The sequence below is a fragment of the Salvelinus alpinus genome, chromosome 5 (genome assembly GCF_045679555.1).
Source record: "Salvelinus alpinus chromosome 5, SLU_Salpinus.1, whole genome shotgun sequence".
NCBI classification, from domain to species: Eukaryota; Metazoa; Chordata; class Actinopteri; order Salmoniformes; family Salmonidae; genus Salvelinus; species Salvelinus alpinus.
This window is the reverse complement of record NC_092090.1, coordinates 2,957,329-2,978,295: the sequence shown is the minus strand read 5'-3', so window position 1 is coordinate 2,978,295 and position 20,967 is coordinate 2,957,329. Positions and strand designations below refer to the sequence as shown.

General features: G+C 44.2%; 1 protein-coding gene across 3 annotated transcripts in view; it reads left to right on the top strand.

The window, feature by feature from the left end:
- Positions 1-20,967, top strand: part of LOC139575416 (GATOR2 complex protein WDR59-like) — an 83,495-nt gene that overhangs the window by 21,847 nt on the left and 40,681 nt on the right. For all 3 annotated transcript variants that reach the window (XM_071400364.1, XM_071400363.1, XM_071400365.1), the window contains exons 11-15: positions 8,783-8,862; positions 9,015-9,147; positions 10,031-10,143; positions 13,163-13,327; positions 14,659-14,754. In XM_071400364.1, coding sequence (XP_071256465.1) covers positions 8,783-8,862; positions 9,015-9,147; positions 10,031-10,143; positions 13,163-13,327; positions 14,659-14,754 — 587 coding nt within the window. The remainder of the gene's footprint in view (positions 1-8,782; positions 8,863-9,014; positions 9,148-10,030; positions 10,144-13,162; positions 13,328-14,658; positions 14,755-20,967) is intronic.

The following is a 20,967-nucleotide window of genomic DNA, read 5'->3' as shown; positions in this document are numbered from 1 at the left end:
GTAATATACCCCTACCAGCCTGGGTGGCTGGGTAATATACCCCTACCAGCCTGGGTGGCTGGGTAATATACCTCTACCAGCCTGGGTGGCTGGGTAATATACCCCTACCAGCCTGGGTGGCTGGGTAATATACCCCTACCAGCCTGGGTGGCTGGGTAATATAACTCTACCACCCTGGGTGGCTGGGTAATATACCCCTACCGGCCTGGGTGGCTGGGTAATATACCCCTACCAGCCTGGGTGGCTGGGTAATATAACTCTACCACCCTGGGTGGCTGGGTAATATAACTCTACCACCCTGGGTGGCTGGGTAATATACCTCTACCAGCCTGGGTGGCTGGGTAATATAACTCTACCACCCTGGGTGGCTGGGTAATATACCCCTACCAGCCTGGGTGGCTGGGTAATATAACTCTACCAGCCTGGGTGGCTGGGTAATATACCCCTACCAGCCTGGGTGGCTGGGTAATATAACTCTACCAGCCTGGGTGGCTGGGTAATATAACTCTACCACCCTGGGTGGCTGGGTAATATACCTCTACCAGCCTGGGTGGCTGGGTAATATACCCCTACCAGCCTGGGTGGCTGGGTAATATAACTCTACCAGCCTGGGTGGCTGGGTAATATACCCCTACCGGCCTGGGTGGCTGGGTAATATACCTCTACCACCCTGGGTGGCTGGGTAATATACCCCTACCAGCCTGGGTGGCTGGGTAATATACCTCTACCAGCCTGGGTGGCTGGGTAATATACCCCTACCGGCCTGGGTGGCTGGGTAATATACCTCTACCACCCTGGGTGGCTGGGTAATATACCCCTACCAGCCTGGGTGGCTGGGTAATATACCTCTACCAGCCTGGGTGGCTGGGTAATATACCCCTACCAGCCTGGGTGGCTGGGTAATATACCTCTACCAGCCTGGGTGGCTGGGTAATATAACTCTACCAGCCTGGGTGGCTGGGTAATATACCTCTACCAGCCTGGGTGGCTGGGTAATATACCCCTACCAGCCTGGGTGGCTGGGTAATATACCTCTACCAGCCTGGGTGGCTGGGTAATATAACTCTACCAGCCTGGGTGGCTGGGTAATATACCCCTACCAGCCTGGGTGGCTGGGTAATATACCTCTACCAGCCTGGGTGGCTGGGTAATATAACCCTACCAGCCTGGGTGGCTGGGTAATATACCTCTACCAGCCTGGGTGGCTGGGTAATATACCTCTACCAGCCTGGGTGGCTGGGTAATATAACCCTACCAGCCTGGGTGGCTGGGTAATATACCTCTACCAGCCATTGTGGCTGGGTAATATACCCCTACCAGCCTGGGTGGCTGGGTAATATACCCCTACCAGCCTGGGTGGCTGGGTAATATACCCCTACCAGCCTGGGTGGCTGGGTAATATACCCCTACCAGCCTGGGTGGCTGGGTAATATACCCCTACCAGCCTGGGTGGCTGGGTAATATACCTCTACCAGCCTGGGTGGCTGGGTAATATACCTCTACCAGCCTGGGTGGCTGGGTAATATACCTCTACCAGCCTGGGTGGCTGGGTAATATACCTCTACCAGCCTGGGTGGCTGGGTAATATACCCCTACCAGCCTGGGTGGCTGGGTAATATACCTCTACCAGCCTGGGTGGCTGGGTAATATACCTCTACCAGCCTGGGTGGCTGGGTAATATACCCCTACCAGCCTGGGTGGCTGGGTAATATACCTCTACCAGCCTGGGTGGCTGGGTAATATAACCCTACCAGCCTGGGTGGCTGGGTAATATACCTCTACCAGCCTGGGTGGCTGGGTAATATACCCCTACCAGCCTGGGTGGCTGGGTAATATACCTCTACCAGCCTGGGTGGCTGGGTAATATAACTCTACCAGCCTGGGTGGCTGGGTGATATACCTCTACCAGCCTGGGTGGCTGGGTAGTATACCTCTACCAGCCTGGGTGGCTGGGTAATATACCTCTACCAGCCTGGGTGGCTGGGTAATATACCCCTACCAGCCTGGGTGGCTGGGTAATATACCCCTACCAGCCTGGGTGGCTGGGTAATATACCCCTACCAGCCTGGGTGGCTGGGTAATATACCCCTACCAGCCTGGGTGGCTGGGTAATATACCTCTACCAGCCTGGGTGGCTGGGTAATATACCTCTACCAGCCTGGGTGGCTGGGTAATATACCTCTACCAGCCTGGGTGGCTGGGTAATATACCCCTACCAGCCTGGGTGGCTGGGTAATATACCTCTACCAGCCTGGGTGGCTGGGTAACATACCCCTACCAGCCTGGGTGGCTGGGTAATATACCTCTACCAGCCTGGGTGGCTGGGTAATATAACTCTACCAGCCTGGGTGGCTGGGTAATATACCTCTACCAGCCTGGGTGGCTGGGTAGTATACCTCTACCAGCCTGGGTGGCTGGGTAATATACCTCTACCAGCCTGGGTGGCTGGGTAATATACCCCTACCAGCCTGGGTGGCTGGGTAATATACCCCTACCAGCCTGGGTGGCTGGGTAATATACCCCTACCAGCCTGGGTGGCTGGGTAATATACCCCTACCAGCCTGGGTGGCTGGGTAATATACCCCTACCAGCCTGGGTGGCTGGGTAATATACCCCTACCAGCCTGTGTGGCTGGGTAATATACCTCTACCAGCCTGGGTGGCTGGGTAATATACCTCTACCAGCCTGGGTGGCTGGGTAATATACCTCTACCAGCCTGGGTGGCTGGGTAATATACCCCTACCAGCCTGGGTGGCTGGGTAATATACCTCTACCAGCCTGGGTGGCTGGGTAATATACCTCTACCAGCCTGGGTGGCTGGGTAATATACCCCTACCAGCCTGGGTGGCTGGGTAATATACCTCTACCAGCCTGGGTGGCTGGGTAATATAACCCTACCAGCCTGGGTGGCTGGGTAATATACCTCTACCAGCCTGGGTGGCTGGGTAATATACCCCTACCAGCCTGGGTGGCTGGGTAATATACCTCTACCAGCCTGGGTGGCTGGGTAATATAACTCTACCAGCCTGGGTGGCTGGGTAATATACCTCTACCAGCCTGGGTGGCTGGGTAGTATACCTCTACCAGCCTGGGTGGCTGGGTAATATACCTCTACCAGCCTGGGTGGCTGGGTAATATACCCCTACCAGCCTGGGTGGCTGGGTAATATACCCCTACCAGCCTGGGTGGCTGGGTAATATACCCCTACCAGCCTGGGTGGCTGGGTAATATACCCCTACCAGCCTGGGTGGCTGGGTAATATACCTCTACCAGCCTGGGTGGCTGGGTAATATAACCCTACCAGCCTGGGTGGCTGGGTAATATACCTCTACCAGCCTGGGTGGCTGGGTAATATACCCCTACCAGCCTGGGTGGCTGGGTAATATACCTCTACCAGCCTGGGTGGCTGGGTAATATAACTCTACCAGCCTGGGTGGCTGGGTAATATACCTCTACCAGCCTGGGTGGCTGGGTAGTATACCTCTACCAGCCTGGGTGGCTGGGTAATATACCTCTACCAGCCTGGGTGGCTGGGTAATATACCCCTACCAGCCTGGGTGGCTGGGTAATATACCCCTACCAGCCTGGGTGGCTGGGTAATATACCTCTACCAGCCTGGGTGGCTGGGTAATATACCCCTACCAGCCTGGGTGGCTGGGTAATATACCTCTACCAGCCTGGGTGGCTGGGTAATATACCTCTACCAGCCTGGGTGGCTGGGTAATATACCTCTACCAGCCTGGGTGGCTGGGTAATATACCTCTACCAGCCTGGGTGGCTGGGTAATATACCCCTACCAGCCTGGGTGGCTGGGTAATATACCTCTACCAGCCTGGGTGGCTGGGTAATATACCTCTACCAGCCTGGGTGGCTGGGTAATATACCCCTACCAGCCTGGGTGGCTGGGTAATATACCTCTACCAGCCTGGGTGGCTGGGTAATATAACCCTACCAGCCTGGGTGGCTGGGTAATATACCTCTACCAGCCTGGGTGGCTGGGTAATATACCCCTACCAGCCTGGGTGGCTGGGTAATATACCTCTACCAGCCTGGGTGGCTGGGTAATATAACTCTACCAGCCTGGGTGGCTGGGTAATATACCTCTACCAGCCTGGGTGGCTGGGTAGTATACCTCTACCAGCCTGGGTGGCTGGGTAATATACCTCTACCAGCCTGGGTGGCTGGGTAATATACCCCTACCAGCCTGGGTGGCTGGGTAATATACCCCTACCAGCCTGGGTGGCTGGGTAATATACCCCTACCAGCCTGGGTGGCTGGGTAATATACCCCTACCAGCCTGGGTGGCTGGGTAATATACCTCTACCAGCCTGGGTGGCTGGGTAATATACCTCTACCAGCCTGGGTGGCTGGGTAATATACCTCTACCAGCCTGGGTGGCTGGGTAATATACCTCTACCAGCCTGGGTGGCTGGGTAATATACCCCTACCAGCCTGGGTGGCTGGGTAATATACCTCTACCAGCCTGGGTGGCTGGGTAGTATACCTCTACCAGCCTGAGTGGCTGGGTAATATACCCCTACCAGCCTGGGTGGCTGGGTAATATACCTCTACCAGCCTGGGTGGCTGGGTAATATAACCCTACCAGCCTGGGTGGCTGGGTAATATACCTCTACCAGCCTGGGTGGCTGGGTAATATACCCCTACCGGCCTGGGTGGCTGGGTAATATACCCCTACCAGCCTGGGTGGCTGGGTAATATACCTCTACCAGCCTGGGTGGCTGGGTATCATTTAATATAACTCTTACAGCCTGGATAATATATCATATAATATAACTCTACCAGCCTGGATAATATATAATATAACTCTATTAGCCTGGATAATATATCATATAATTTAACTCTACCAGCCTGGATAATATACCATATAATATACCTCTACCAGCCTGGATAATATACCATATAATATACCTCTACCAGCCTGGATAATATATAATATAACTCTACCAGCCTGGATAATATACAATATAATATACCTCTACCAGCCTGGATAATATACCATATAATATACCTCTACCAGTCTGGATAATATATCATATAACTCTACCAGCCTGGATAATATACCATATAATATACCTCTACCAGTCTGGATAATATATAATATAATATACCTCTACCAGCCTGGATAATATACCATATAATATACCTCTACCAGCCTGGATAATATACCATATAATATACCTCTACCAGCCTGGATAATATACCATATAATATAACCCTACCAGCCTGGATAATATATCATATAATATAACTCTACCAGCCTGGATAATATACCATATAATATACCTCTACCAGCCTGGATAATATACCATATAATATAACTCTACCAGCCTGAATAGTATATCATATAATATAACTCTACCAGCCTGGATAATATACCATATAATATACCTCTACCAGCCTGGATAATATACCATATAATATACCTCTACCAGCCTGGATAATATACCATATAATATAACTCTACCAGCCTGAATAGTATATCATATAATATAACTCTACCAGCCTGGATAATATACCATATAATATACCTCTACCAGCCTGGATAATATACCATATAATATACCTCTACCAGCCTGGATAATATACCATATAATATAACCCTACCAGCCTGGATAATATATCATATAATATAACCCTACCAGCCTGGATAATATATCATATAATATAACTCTACCAGCCTGGATAATATACCATATAATATACCTCTACCAGCCTGGATGGCTGGGTAATATAACTCTTTACCAGCCTGGGTGGCTGACTTTAATCAAAGCAACTTATAGTAATAACTCTCTATACTACAATACCAGGCTACCTCTTCCCCCACATCCTAAACTTATCGTTATCATGAATCCACCTGGTAATGAATTAACGTTGTGTCTCATTCTCCATAGAGTTCAGTCCTCTGATTCTCCTGTCTTGTTGTCTCATTCTCCATAGAGTTCAGTCCTCTGATTCTCCTGTCTTGTTGTCTCATTCTCCATAGAGTTCAGTCCTCTGATTCTCCTGTCTTGTTGTCTCATTCTCCATAGAGTTCTGTCCTCTGATTCTCCTGTCTTGTCTCATTGTCCATAGAGTTCAGTCCTCTGATTCTCCTGTCTTGTCTCATTCTCCATAGAGTTCTGTCCTCTGATTCTCCTGTCTTGTCTCATTCTCCACAGAGTTCAGTCCTCTGATTCTCCTGTCTTGTCTCATTCTTCATAGAGTTCAGTCCTCTGATTCTCCTGTCTTGTCTCATTCTCCATAGAGTTCAGTCCTCTGATTCTCCTGTCTTGTTGTCTCATTCTCCATAGAGTTATGTCCTCTGATTCTCCTGTCTTGTTGTCTCATTCTCCACAGAGTTCAGTCCTCTGATTCTCCTGTCTTGTTGTCTCATTCTCCATAGAGTTCAGTCCTCTGATTCTCCTGTCTTGTCTCATTCTCCATAGAGTTCAGTCCTCTGATTCTCCTGTCTTGTTGTCTCATTCTCCATAGAGTTCAGTCCTCTGATTCTCCTGTCTTGTCTCATTCTCCATAGAGTTCTGTCCTCTGATTCTCCTGTCTTGTCTCATTGTCCATAGAGTTCTGTCCTCTGATTCTCCTGTCTTGTCTCATTCTCCATAGAGTTATGTCCTCTGATTCTCCTGTCTTGTTGTCTCATTCTCCATAGAGTTCAGTCCTCTGAATCTCCTGTCTTGTTGTCTCATTCTCCATAGAGTTCAGTCCTCTGATTCTCCTGTCTTGTCTCATTCTCCACAGAGTTCAGTCCTCTGATTCTCCTGTCTTGTTGTCTCATTCTCCATAGAGTTCAGTCCTCTGATTCTCCTGTCTTGTCTCATTCTCCATCGAGTTCAGTCCTCTGATTCTCCTGTCTTGTCTCATTCTCCATAGAGTTCAGTCCTCTGATTCTCCTGTCTTGTCTCATTCTCCATAGAGTTCAGTCCTCTGATTCTCCTGTCTTGTCTCATTCTCCATAGAGTTATGTCCTCTGATTCTCCTGTCTTGTTGTCTCATTCTCCATAGAGTTATGTCCTCTGATTCTCCTGTCTTGTCTCATTCTCCATAGAGTTCAGTCCTCTGATTCTCCTGTCTTGTCTCATTCTCCATAGAGTTCTGTCCTCTGATTCTCCTGTCTTGTCTCATTCTCCACAGAGTTCTGTCCTCTGATTCTCCTGTCTTGTCTCATTCTCCATAGAGTTCAGTCCTCTGATTCTCCTGTCTTGTTGTCTCATTCTCCATAGAGTTCTGTCCTCTGATTCTCCTGTCTTGTCTCATTCTCCATAGAGTTCAGTCCTCTGATTCTCCTGTCTTGTCTCATTCTCCATAGAGTTCAGTCCTCTGATTCTCCTCTTGTCTCATTCTCCATAGAGTTCACTCCTCTGATTCTCCTGTCTTGTTGTCTCATTCTCCATAGAGTTCAGTCCTCTGATTCTCCTGTCTTGTCTCATTCTCCATAGAGTTCAGTCCTCTGATTCTCCTGTCTTGTCTCATTCTCCATAGAGTTCAGTCCTCTGATTCTCCTGTCTTGTTGTCTCATTCTCCATAGAGTTCAGTCCTCTGATTCTCCTGTCTTGTCTCATTCTCCATAGAGTTCTGTCCTCTGATTCTCCTGTCTTGTCTCATTCTCCATAGAGTTCAGTCCTCTGATTCTCCTGTCTTGTTGTCTCATTCTCCATAGAGTTCAGTCCTCTGATTCTCCTGTCTTGTTGTCTGATTCTCCATAGAGTTCAGTCCTCTGATTCTCCTGTCTTGTCTCATTCTCCATAGAGTTCAGTCTTCTGATTCTCCTGTCTTGTTGTCTCATTCTCTATAGAGTTCTGTCCTCTGATTCCCCTGTCTTGTCTCATTCTCCATAGAGTTCAGTCCTCTGATTCTCCTGTCTTGTTGTCTCATTGTCCATAGAGTTCAGTCCTCTGATTCTCCTGTCTTGTTGTCTCATTCTCCATAGAGTTCAGTCCTCTGATTCTCCTGTCTTGTCTCATTCTCCATAGAGTTCAGTCTTCTGATTCTCCTGTCTTGTTGTCTCATTCTCCATAGAGTTCTGTCCTCTGATTCTCCTGTCTTGTCTCATTCTCCATAGAGTTCAGTCCTCTGATTCTCCTGTCTTGTCTCATTCTCCATAGAGTTCTGTCCTCTGATTCTCCTGTCTTGTCTCATTCTCCATAGAGTTCAGTCCTCTGATTCTCCTGTCTTGTTGTCTCATTCTCCATAGAGTTCAGTCCTCTGATTCTCCTGTCTTGTTGTCTCATTCTCCATAGAGTTCAGTCCTCTGATTCTCCTGTCTTGTCTCATTCTCCATAGAGTTCAGTCTTCTGATTCTCCTGTCTTGTTGTCTCATTCTCCATAGAGTTCAGTCCTCTGATTCTCCTGTCTTGTTGTCTCATTCTCCATAGAGTTCTGTCCTCTGATTCTCCTGTCTTGTCTCATTCTCCATAGAGTTCAGTCCTCTGATTCTCCTGTCATGTCTCATTCTCCATAGAGTTCAGTCCTCTGATTCTCCTGTCTTGTCTCATTCTCCATAGAGTTCAGTCCTCTGATTCTCCTGTCTTGTCTCATTCTCCATAGAGTTCAGTCCTCTGATTCTCCTGTCTTGTCTCATTCTCCATAGAGTTCAGTCCTCTGATTCTCCTGTCTTGTCTCATTCTCCATAGAGATCTGTCCTCTGATTCTCCTGTCTTGTTGTCTCATTCTCCATAGAGATCTGTCCTCTGATTCTCCTGTCTTGTTGTCTCATTCTCCACAGAGTTCAGTCCTCTGATTCTCCTGTCTTGTTGTCTCCTACTAGCTTCTAAGGACTACCAGATGGTGACTTTGTCCAGAGACCAGACTCTGAGAATATGGAGGCTGGATCCTCAGCTACAGAAGGTGTGGAATCTGTCAAATCCAACATTCTATTCAAATCTCAATGGGGCCCTGGTCAAAAGTGGTGCGGTATATTGGGAACTGGATGTAATTTGGGACTCACTTCATGTTAACTCCATGTTAAATGTATGTTCTCCCTGTGTTTCTCTGTGTAGCTGTGTGCCAACGACCTGGTAGAGGATGTGATAGAGGGGATCAGCCTTAATACCGAGTCAGAGAAGAGCCTTCCCTCTCAGGACCCTGAACCCAGCATACACAGCTCTGGCCTGCCAGCTGAAAACCTGCAAGGTGAGGGGCGGGATGGGCGTAATCACCCCCGGACATGCAGGGTGAGGGGCGGGGTGGCCGTAATCACCCCCAGACACGCAGGGTGAGGGGAGGGATGGCCGTAATCACCCCCAGACACGCAGGGTGAGGGGAGGGATGGCCGTAATCACCCCCAGACACGCAGGGTGAGGGGAGGGACGGCCGTAATCACCCCCAGACACGCAGGGTGAGGGGCGGGATGGCCGTAATCACTCCCAGACACGCAGGGTGAGGGGCGGGATGGCCGTAATCACCCCCGGACACGCAGGGTGAGGGGCGGGATGGCCGTGATCACCCCCGGACACGCAGGGTGAGGGGCAGGATGGCCGTAATCACCCCCGGACACGCCTGGCTAACTTGATGGGTCATCTAATCATCTGGCGAAGTGGTCTTTGGTTTAGACATGTAGCTAAGATAAACAATGAGCCTAATGCTGCTTTCAAGACAACTGGGGAACTTGGAAAAATAGGACAGCGGTGCTCTTCAGGTCAGGAAATCGGGGGTCTAGAAAGAGGCCAGAGTTCCCGAGTTGGAATTCCAAGTTGGATGACCGTTCAAAATTATTTCAGGTCTACTGACTACAGAGGAATGAGTGTTGTCTCTCTCTCTCTCTCTCTCTCTCCTCTCCTCTCCTCTCCTCTCCTCTCCTCTCCTCTCCTCTCCTCTCTTCTCTTCTCTTCTCTTCTCTTCTCTTCTCTTCTCTTCTCTTCTCTTCTCTTCTCCTCTCTTCTCCTCTCCTCTCCTCTCCTCTCCTCTCCTCTCCTCTCCTCTCCTCTCCTCTCCTCTCCTCTCCTCTCCTCTCCTCTCCCCTCTCCTCTCCTCTCCTCTCCTCTCCTCTCCTCTCTTCTCTTCTCTTCACTCACAGACCAGGCTGGTGCTCTGACCTCCGGTGGTAGACATGACCCCTCTGCTCTGCCCCAGACACTGCAACAGGAGTTCTCTCTGGTCAACCTGCAGATCAGGAACGTCAACGTGGAGGTGAGCTTATAACTCCTAATGACGTCTCCTGTGATAGTCTTATGACTGCTAATGACATCTGCTGTGTCAGTCTTACGACATCTTTTGACATTGTTATGTAGGCTTTATGACAGTGTAGCCAGAAGGACCACTGCACCCTTCATACCGTTAGAATGGCTTTGTTATGGTGGTCTGTTCAATAGAACTACATCTCCCTTTATTATGGTGGTCTGTTCTATAGAACTACATCTCCCTTTATTATGGCGGTCTGTTCAATAGAACTACATCTCCCTTTATTATGGTGGTCTGTTCAATAGAACTACATCTCCCTTTATTATGGCGGTCTGTTCAATAGAACTACATATCCCTTTATCATGGTGGTCTGTTCAATAGAACTACATCTCCCTTTATTATGGTGGTCTGTTCAATAGAACTACATCTCCCTTTATTATGGTGGTCTGTTCAATAGAACTACATCTCCCTTTATTATGGTGGTCTGTTCAATAGAACTACATCTCCCTTTATTATGGCGGTCTGTTCAATAGAACTACATCTCCCTTTATTATGGTGATCTGTTCAATAGAACTACATCTCCCTTTATTATGGTGGTCTGTTCAATAGAACTACATATCCCTTTATTATGGTGGTCTGTTCAATAGAACTACATCTCCCTTTATTATGGCGGTCTGTTCAATAGAACTACATCTCCCTTTATTATGGTGGTCTGTTCAATAGAACTACATCTCCCTTTATTATGGTGGTCTGTTCAATAGAACTACATATCCCTTTATTATGGTGGTCTGTTCAATAGAACTACATATCCCTTTATCATGGTGGTCTGTTCAATAGAACTACATCTCCCTTTATTATGGTGGTCTGTTCAATAGAACTACATCTCCCTTTATTATGGTGGTCTGTTCAATAGAACTACATCTCCCTTTATTATGGCGGTCTGTTCAATAGAACTACATCTCCCTTTATTATGGTGATCTGTTCAATAGAACTACATCTCCCTTTATTATGGTGGTCTGTTCAATAGAACTACATATCCCTTTATTATGGTGGTCTGTTCAATATAACTACATATCCCTTTATTATGGTGGTCTGTTCAATATAACTACATATCCCTTTATTATGGTGGTCTGTTCAATAGAACTACATATCCCTTTATTATGGCGGTCTGTTCAATAGAACTACATATCCCTTTATTATGGCGGTCTGTTCAATAGAACTACATCTCCCTTTATTATGGCGGTCTGTTCAATAGAACTACATATCCCTTTATTATGGCGGTCTGTTCAATAGAACTACATCTCCCTTTATTATGGTGGTCTGTTCAATAGAACTACATCTCCCTTTATTATGGTGGTCTGTTCAATAGAACTACATATCCCTTTATTATGGCGGTCTGTTCAATAGAACTACGTCTCCAGAAATCTGACACAGCGTCACTTTGTGACATGTTTCCTGCTTCCCATCTTTCTTTGTTCTTCATGGTACCAATGTGGTTCTGTGGTGTGATTGTTCTACATCGTACCAATGTGGTTCTATGGTGTGATTGTTCTACATGGTACCAATGTGGTTCTGTGGTGTGATTGTTCTACATGGTACCAATGTGGTTCTGTGGTGTGATTGTTCTACATGGTACCAATGTGGTTCTGTGGTGTGATTGTTCTACATGGTACCAATGTGGTTCTGTGGTGTGATTGTTCTACATGGTACCAATGTGGTTCTGTGGTGTGATTGTTCTACATGGTACCAATGTGGTTCTGTGGTGTGATTGTTCTACATGGTACCAATGTGGTTCTGTGGTGTGATTGTTCTACATGGTACCAATGTGGTTCTGTGGTGTGATTGTTCTACATGGTACCAATGTGGTTCTGTGGTGTGATTGTTCTACATGGTACCAATGTGGTTCTGTGGTGTGATTGTTCTACATGGTACCAATGTGGTTCTGTGGTGTGATTGTTCTACATGGTACCAATGTAGTTCTGTGGTGTGATTGTTCTACATGGTACCAATGTGGTTCTGTGGTGTGATTTTTCTACATGGTACCAATGTGGTTCTGTGGTGTGATTGTTCTACATGCTACCAATGTGGTTCTGTGGTGTGATTGTTCTACATGGTACCAATGTGGTTCTGTGGTGTGATTGTTCTACATGGTACCAATGTGGTTCTATGGTGTGATTGTTCTACATGGTACCAATGTGGTTCTGTGGTGTGATTGTTCTACATGGTACCAATGTGGTTCTATGGTGTGATTGTTCTACATGGTACCAATGTGGTTCTGTGGTGTGATTGTTCTACATGGTACCAATGTGGTTCTGTGGTGTGATTGTTCTACATGGTACCAATGTGGTTCTGTGGTGTGATTGTTCTACATGGTACCAATGTGGTTCTGTGGTGTGATTGTTCTACATGGTACCAATGTGGTTCTGTGGTGTGATTGTTCTACGTCGTACCAATGTGGTTCTGTGGTGTGATTGTCTCCAGATGGATGCGGTGAACCGTAGCTGCGTGGTGTGATTGTTCTGTGGTGTGATTGTCTCCAGATGGATGCGGTGAACCGTAGCTGCGTGGTGTGATTGTTCTGTGGTGTGATTGTCTCCAGATGGATGCGGTGAACCGTAGCTGCGTGGTGTGATTGTTCTGTGGTGTGATTGCCTCCAGATGGATGTGGTGAACCGTAGCTGCGTGGTGTGATTGTTCTGTGGTGTGATTGCCTCCAGATGGATGCGGTGAACCGTAGCTGCGTGGTGTGATTGTTCTGTGGTGTGATTGTTCTGTGGTGTGATTGCCTCCAGATGGATGCGGTGAACCGTAGCTGCGTGGTGTGATTGTTCTGTGGTGTGATTGTCTCCAGATGGATGCGGTGAACCGTAGCTGCGTGGTGTGATTGTTCTGTGGTGTGATTGCCTCCAGATGGATGTGGTGAACCGTAGCTGCGTGGTGTGATTGTTCTGTGGTGTGATTGCCTCCAGATGGATGCGGTGAACCGTAGCTGCGTGGTGTGATTGTTCTGTGGTGTGATTGCCTCCAGATGGATGCGGTGAACCGTAGCTGCGTGGTGTCCGCCGTGTTCGGGACCAACCAGGTTCACCTGGTGGGGAAGTTCCCCTCCCACTACCCCAACAATGCTGCTCCTTCCTTCCAGTTCATCTCCCCGACCACCATCCCCACCGCCATGAGGACCAAGATACAGAAGGTGACCGGGGGTGTGTGTGTGTGTGTGTGTGTGTGTGTGTCGTGTGTGTGTGTGTGTGTGTGCCTGTATCGTGTGTGTGTGTGTGCCTGTATCGTGTGTGTGTCTGTATCGTGTCTGTATCGTGTGTATGTGTGTGTGTGCCTGTATGGTGTGTGTGCCTGTATGGTGTGTGTGTGTGTGTGTGTGTGTGCCTGTATCGTGTGTGTGCGTCTGTCTCCCTCTCTCTCCTCACAGTTGTATCTCCTCTGTGTAGTCTGTCACCCTCTCTCTCCTCACAGTTGTATCTCCTCTGTGTAGTCTGTCTCCCTCTCTCTCCTCACAGTTGTATCTCCTCTGTGTAGTCTGTCTCCCTCTCTCTCCTCACAGTTGTATCTCCTCTGTGTAGTCTGTCTCCCTCTCTCTCCTCACATCTCCTCTGTGTAGTCTGTCTCCCTCTCTCTCCTCACATCTCCTCTGTGTAGTCTGTCTCCCTCTCTCTCCTCACAGTTGTATCTCCTCTGTGTAGTCTGTCTCCCTCTCTCTCCTCACAGTTGTATCTCCTCTGTGTAGTCTGTCACCCTCTCTCTCCTCACAGTTGTATCTCCTCTGTGTAGTCTGTCTCCCTCTCTCTCCTCACATCTCCTCTGTGTAGTCTGTCTCCCTCTCTCTCCTCACAGTTGTATCTCCTCTGTGTAGTCTGTCTCCCTCTCTCTCCTCACATCTCCTCTGTGTAGTCTGTCACCCTCTCTCTCCTCACATCTCCTCTGTGTAGTCTGTCTCCCTCTCTCTCCTCACATCTCCTCTGTGTAGTCTGTCACCCTCTCTCTCCTCACAGTTGTATCTCCTCTGTGTAGTCTGTCTCCCTCTCTCTCCTCACAGTTGTATCTCCTCTGTGTAGTCTGTCTCCCTCTCTCTCCTCACAGTTGTATCTCCTCTGTGTAGTCTGTCACCCTCTCTCTCCTCACAGTTCTATCTCCTCTGTGTAGTCTGTCACCCTCTCTCTCCTCACAGTTGTATCTCCTCTGTGTAGTCTGTCTCCCTCTCTCTCCTCACATCTCCTCTGTGTAGTCTGTCTCCCTCTCTCTCCTCACAGTTGTATCTCCTCTGTGTAGTCTGTCTCCCTCTCTCTCCTCACATCTCCTCTGTGTAGTCTGTCTCCCTCTCTCTCCTCACAGTTGTATCTCCTCTGTGTAGTCTGTCACCCTCTCTCTCCTCACATCTCCTCTGTGTAGTCTGTCACCCTCTCTCTCCTCACATCTCCTCTGTGTAGTCTGTCTCCCTCTCTCTCCTCACATCTCCTCTGTGTAGTCTGTCACCCTCTCTCTCCTCACAGTTGTATCTCCTCTGTGTAGGTCCTGACTGACACGTCACTGCAGAAGGTCAAGAGGAATCAGAACTGTCTGGAGCCCTGTGTTAGACAGCTGGTGTCCTGTCTAGAGTCTTACATGGTGAGACACATTTTAAATACTTTTTTAAAAAATCCGCCAATCGCATTACATCAAGAAGGATTCAAACATTTCAAAGGTCTTGGACACTCGTGGACAATGTTCCCTCTAAGCTGCTCTCTGCCGTGCACCTCTTGCACAGAGATGCAAGAGATGGAACTTCACTGAGTTCGTCCCATTAGTTTACACTATATAGATCCATGTTTAATCATTAGTTTACACTATATAGATCCATGTTTTATCATTAGTTTACACTATATAGATCCATGTTTTATCATTAGTCTACACTATATAGATCCATGTTTTATCATTAGTTCACATTATATAGATCCATGTTTTATCATTAGTTTACACTATATAGATCCATGTTTTATCATTAGTTTACACTATAGTGATCCATGTTTTATCATTAGTCTACACTATATAGATCCATGTTTTATCATTAGTTTACACTATATAGATCCATGTTTTACCATTAGTTTACACTATATAGATCCATGTTTTATCATTAGTTTACACTATATAGATCCATGTTTTACCATTAGTTTACACTATATAGATCCATGTTTTACCATTAGTTTACACTATATAGATCCATGTTTTACCATTAGTTTACACTATATAGATCCATGTTTTACCATTAGTTTACACTATATAGATCCATGTTTTACCATTAGTTTACACTATATAGATCCATGTTTTACCATTAGTTTACACTATATAGATCCATGTTTTACCATTAGTTTACACTATATAGATCCATGTTTTACCATTAGTTTACACTATATAGATCCATGTTTTAATCATTAGTTTACACTATATAGATCCATGTTTTACCATTAGTTTACACTATATAGATCCATGTTTTACCATTAGTTTACACTATATAGATCCATGTTTTACCATTAGTTTACACTATATAGATCCATGTTTTAATCATTAGTTTACACTATATAGATCCATGTTTTACCATTAGTTTACACTATATAGATCCATGTTTTACCATTAGTTTACACTATATAGATCCATGTTTTAATCATTAGTTTACACTATATAGATCCATGTTTTATCATTAGTTTACACTATATAGATCCATGTTTTATCATTAGTTTACACTATATAGATCCATGTTTTAATCATTAGTTTACACTATATAGATCCATGTTTTACCATTAGTTTACACTATATAGATCCATGTTTTATCATTAGTTTACACTATATAGATCCATGTTTTAATCATTAGTTTACACTATATAGATCCATGTTTTATCATTAGTTTACACTATATAGATCCATGTTTTAATCATTAGTTTACACTATATAGATCCATGTTTTAATCATTAGTTTACACTATATAGATCCATGTTTTACCATTAGTTTACACTATATAGATCCATGTTTTATCATTAGTTTACACTATATAGATCCATGTTTTAATCATTAGTTTACACTATATAGATCCATGTTTTAATCATTAGTTTACACTATATAGATCCATGTTTTAATCATTAGTTTACACTATATAGATCCATGTTTTACCATTAGTTTACACTATATAGATCCATGTTTTAATCATTAGTTTACACTATATAGATCCATGTTTTAATCATTAGTTTACACTATATAGATCCATGTTTTAATCATTAGTTTACACTATATAGATCCATGTTTTACCATTAGTTTACACTATATAGATCCATGTTTTAATCATTAGTTTACACTATATAGATCCATGTTTTAATCATTAGTTTACACTATATAGATCCATGTTTTAATCATTAGTTTACACTATATAGATCCATGTTTTACCATTAGTTTACACTATATAGATCCATGTTTTAATCATTAGTTTACACTATATAGATCCATGTTTTAATCATTAGTTTACACTATATAGATCCATGTTTTAATCATTAGTTTACACTATATAGATCCATGTTTTACCATTAGTTTACACTATATAGATCCATGTTTTAATCATTAGTTTACACTATATAGATCCATGTTTTAATCATTAGTTTACACTATATAGATCCATGTTTTAATCATTAGTTTACACTATATAGATCCATGTTTTACCATTAGTTTACACTATATAGATCCATGTTTTAATCATTAGTTTACACTATATAGATCCATGTTTTAATCATTAGTTTACACTATATAGATCCATGTTTTACCATTAGTTTACACTATATAGATCCATGTTTTAATCATTAGTTTACACTATATAGATCCATGTTTTAATCATTAGTTTACACTATATAGATCCATGTTTTACCATTAGTTTACACTATATAGATCCATGTTTTACCATTAGTTTACACTATATAGATCCATGTTTTACCATTAGTTTACACTATATAGATCCATGTTTTACCATTAGTTTACACTATATAGATCCATGTTTTACCATTAGTTTACACTATATAGATCCATGTTTTATCATTAGTTTACACTATAGTGATCCATGTTTTATCATTAGTTTACACTGTATAGATCCATGTTTTAATCATTAGTTTACACTATATAGATCCATGTTTTACCATTAGTTTACACTATATAGATCCATGTTTTATCATTAGTTTACACTATATAGATCCATGTTTTATCATTAGTTTACACTATATAGATCCATGTTTTATCATTAGTTTACACTGTATAGATCCATGTTTTATCATTAGTTTACACTATATAGATCCATGTTTTATCATTAGTCTACACTATATAGATCCATGTTTTACCATTAGTTTACACTATATGGATCCATGTTTTACCATTAGTTTACACTATATAGATCCATGTTTTATCATTAGTTTACACTATATAGATCCATGTTTTATCATTAGTCTACACTATATAGATCCATGTTTTACCATTAGTTTACACTATATAGATCAATGTTTTACCATTAGTTTACACTATATAGATCCATGTTTTTTCTGTGATAGAATCGACATTATATCAACCCCTTTTCATTGCAACAAACCAAAAACAAATCTAACTTTTCCAGATTGAGTCTGTGGTTTTGTTGTAGGCGGAGCCAGAGCGGTAGTGAGTAGAATTCTATTGGCGGGGGGTGTGGCCCACAAGTGGTCTTTCGACCACCCGCCAGTGAATGAGCTTTTCAGATCAGTTCGGAGTGTAGAGCCGACCACATTTGTTGATATTCTTTGCTAATTAGCGAGTGATTAGCCCAGTTTTCTATGAGTACAGTTCAGTAATGGGGAGTTACTGCTTTCTTCAAGACTGCCGACCGACCAACACGCATTTTGCGTGGCAACTACGCGATTCTCTGTCCATGTACGCAGGTACGAGTTCCGTGTTAAAAGTATGCAGAAATTAACAGGGCCTGTTTTTTTTTGTTTTTTTTAACTTTTTACTTAAAAATAAATCCACTTGAGTAAATCTAACATCCCGATTCTCGAGCTGCAACGCACAGACATGTACGGCGTTTGTGTCAACGGACATGTATCCATTATTACTGGAGGTAGCCTTCACTGAACACCTCATATTGTAGACCTGAACACCTCATATAGACTACTGTAGACCTGAACACCTCATATATACTACTGTAGACCTGAACACCTCATATAGACTACTGTAGACCTGAACACCTCATATAGACTACTGTAGACCTGAACACCTCATATAGACTACTGTAGACCTGAACACCTCATATAGACTACTGTAGACCTGAACACCTCATATAGACTACTGTAGACCTGAACACCTCATATAGACTACTGTAGACCTGAACACCTCATATAGACTACTGTAGACCTGAACACCTCATATAGACTACTGTAGACCTGAACACCTCATATAGACTACTGTAGACCTGAACACCTCATATAGACTACTGTAGACCTGAACACCTCATATAGACTACTGTAGACCTGAACACCTCATATAGACTACTGTAGACCTGAACACCTCATATAGACTACTGTAGACCTGAACACCTCATATATACTACTGTAGACCTGAACACCTCATATAGACTACTGTAGACCTGAACACCTCATATAGACTACTGTAGACCTGAACACCTCATATAGACTACTGTAGACCTGAACACCTCATATATACTACTGTAGACCTGAACACCTCATATAGACTACTGTAGACCTGAACACCTCATATAGACTACTGTAGACCTGAACACCTCATATAGACTACTGTAGACCTGAACACCTCATATAGACTACTGTAGACCTGAACACCTCATATAGACTACTGTAGACCTGAACACCTCATATAGACTACTGTAGACCTGAACACCTCATATAGACTACTGTAGACCTGAACACCTCATATAGACTACTGTAGACCTGAACACCTCATATAGACTACTGTAGACCTGAACACCTCATATAGACTACTGTAGACCTGAACACCTCATATATACTACTGTAGACCTGAACACCTCATATAGACTACTGTAGACCTGAACACCTCATATAGACTACTGTAGACCTGAACACCTCATATAGACTACTGTAGACCTGAACACCTCATATATACTACTGTAGACCTGAACACCTCATATAGACTACTGTAGACCTGAACACCTCATATAGACTACTGTAGACCTGAACACCTCATATAGACTACTGTAGACCTGAACACCTCATATAGACTACTGTAGACCTGAACACCTCATATAGACTACTGTAGACCTGAACACCTCATATAGACTACTGTAGACCTGAACACCTCATATAGACTACTGTAGACCTGAACACCTCATATATACTACTGTAGACCTGAACACCTCATATAGACTACTGTAGACCTGAACACCTCATATAGACTACTGTAGACCTGAACACCTCATATAGACTACTGTAGACCTGAACACCTCATATAGACTACTGTAGACCTGAACACCTCATATAGACTACTGTAGACCTGAACACCTCATATTGTAGACCTGAACACCTCATATAGACTACTGTAGGCCTGAACACCTCATATAGACTACTGTAGACCTGAACACCTCATATAGACTACTGTAGACCTGAACACCTCATATAGACTACTGTAGACCTGAACACCTCATATATACTACTGTAGACCTGAACACCTCATATATACTACTGTAGACCTGAACACCTCATATAGACTACTGTAGACCTGAACACCTCATATAGACTACTGTAGACCTGAACACCTCATATAGACTACTGTAGACCTGAACACCTCATATAGACTACTGTAGACCTGAACACCTCATATTGTAGACCTGAACACCTCATATAGACTACTGTAGACCTGAACACCTCATATAGACTACTGTAGACCTGAACACCTCATATAGACTACTGTAGACCTGAACACCTCATATAGACTACTGTAGACCTGAACACCTCATATTGTAGACCTGAACACCTCATATAGACTACTGTAGACCTGAACACCTCATATAGACTACTGTAGACCTGAACACCTCATATAGACTACTGTAGACCTGAACACCTCATATATACTACTGTAGACCTGAACACCTCATATATACTACTGTAGACCTGAACACCTCATATAGACTACTGTAGACCTGAACACCTCATATAGACTACTGTAGACCTGAACACCTCATATAGACTACTGTAGACCTGAACACCTCATATAGACTACTGTAGACCTGAACACCTCATATTGTAGACCTGAACACCTCATATAGACTACTGTAGACCTGAACACCTCATATAGACTACTGTAGACCTGAACACCTCATATTGTAGACCTGAACACCTCATATAGACTACTGTAGACCTGAACACCTCATATTGTAGACCTGAACACCTCATATAGACTACTGTAGACCTGAACACCTCATATAGACTACTGTAGACCTGAACACCTCATATAGACTACTGTAGACCTGAACACCTCATATTGTAGACCTGAACACCTCATATAGACTACTGTAGACCTGAACACCTCATATAGACTACTGTAGACCTGAACACCTCATATAGACTACTGTAGACCTGAACACCTCATATAGACTACTGTAGACCTGAACACCTCATATTGTAGACCTGAACACCTCATATAGACTACTGTAGACCTGAACACCTCATATAGACTACTGTAGACCTGAACACCTCATATAGACTACTGTAGACCTGAACACCTCATATATACTACTGTAGACCTGAACACCTCATATATACTACTGTAGACCTGAACACCTCATATAGACTACTG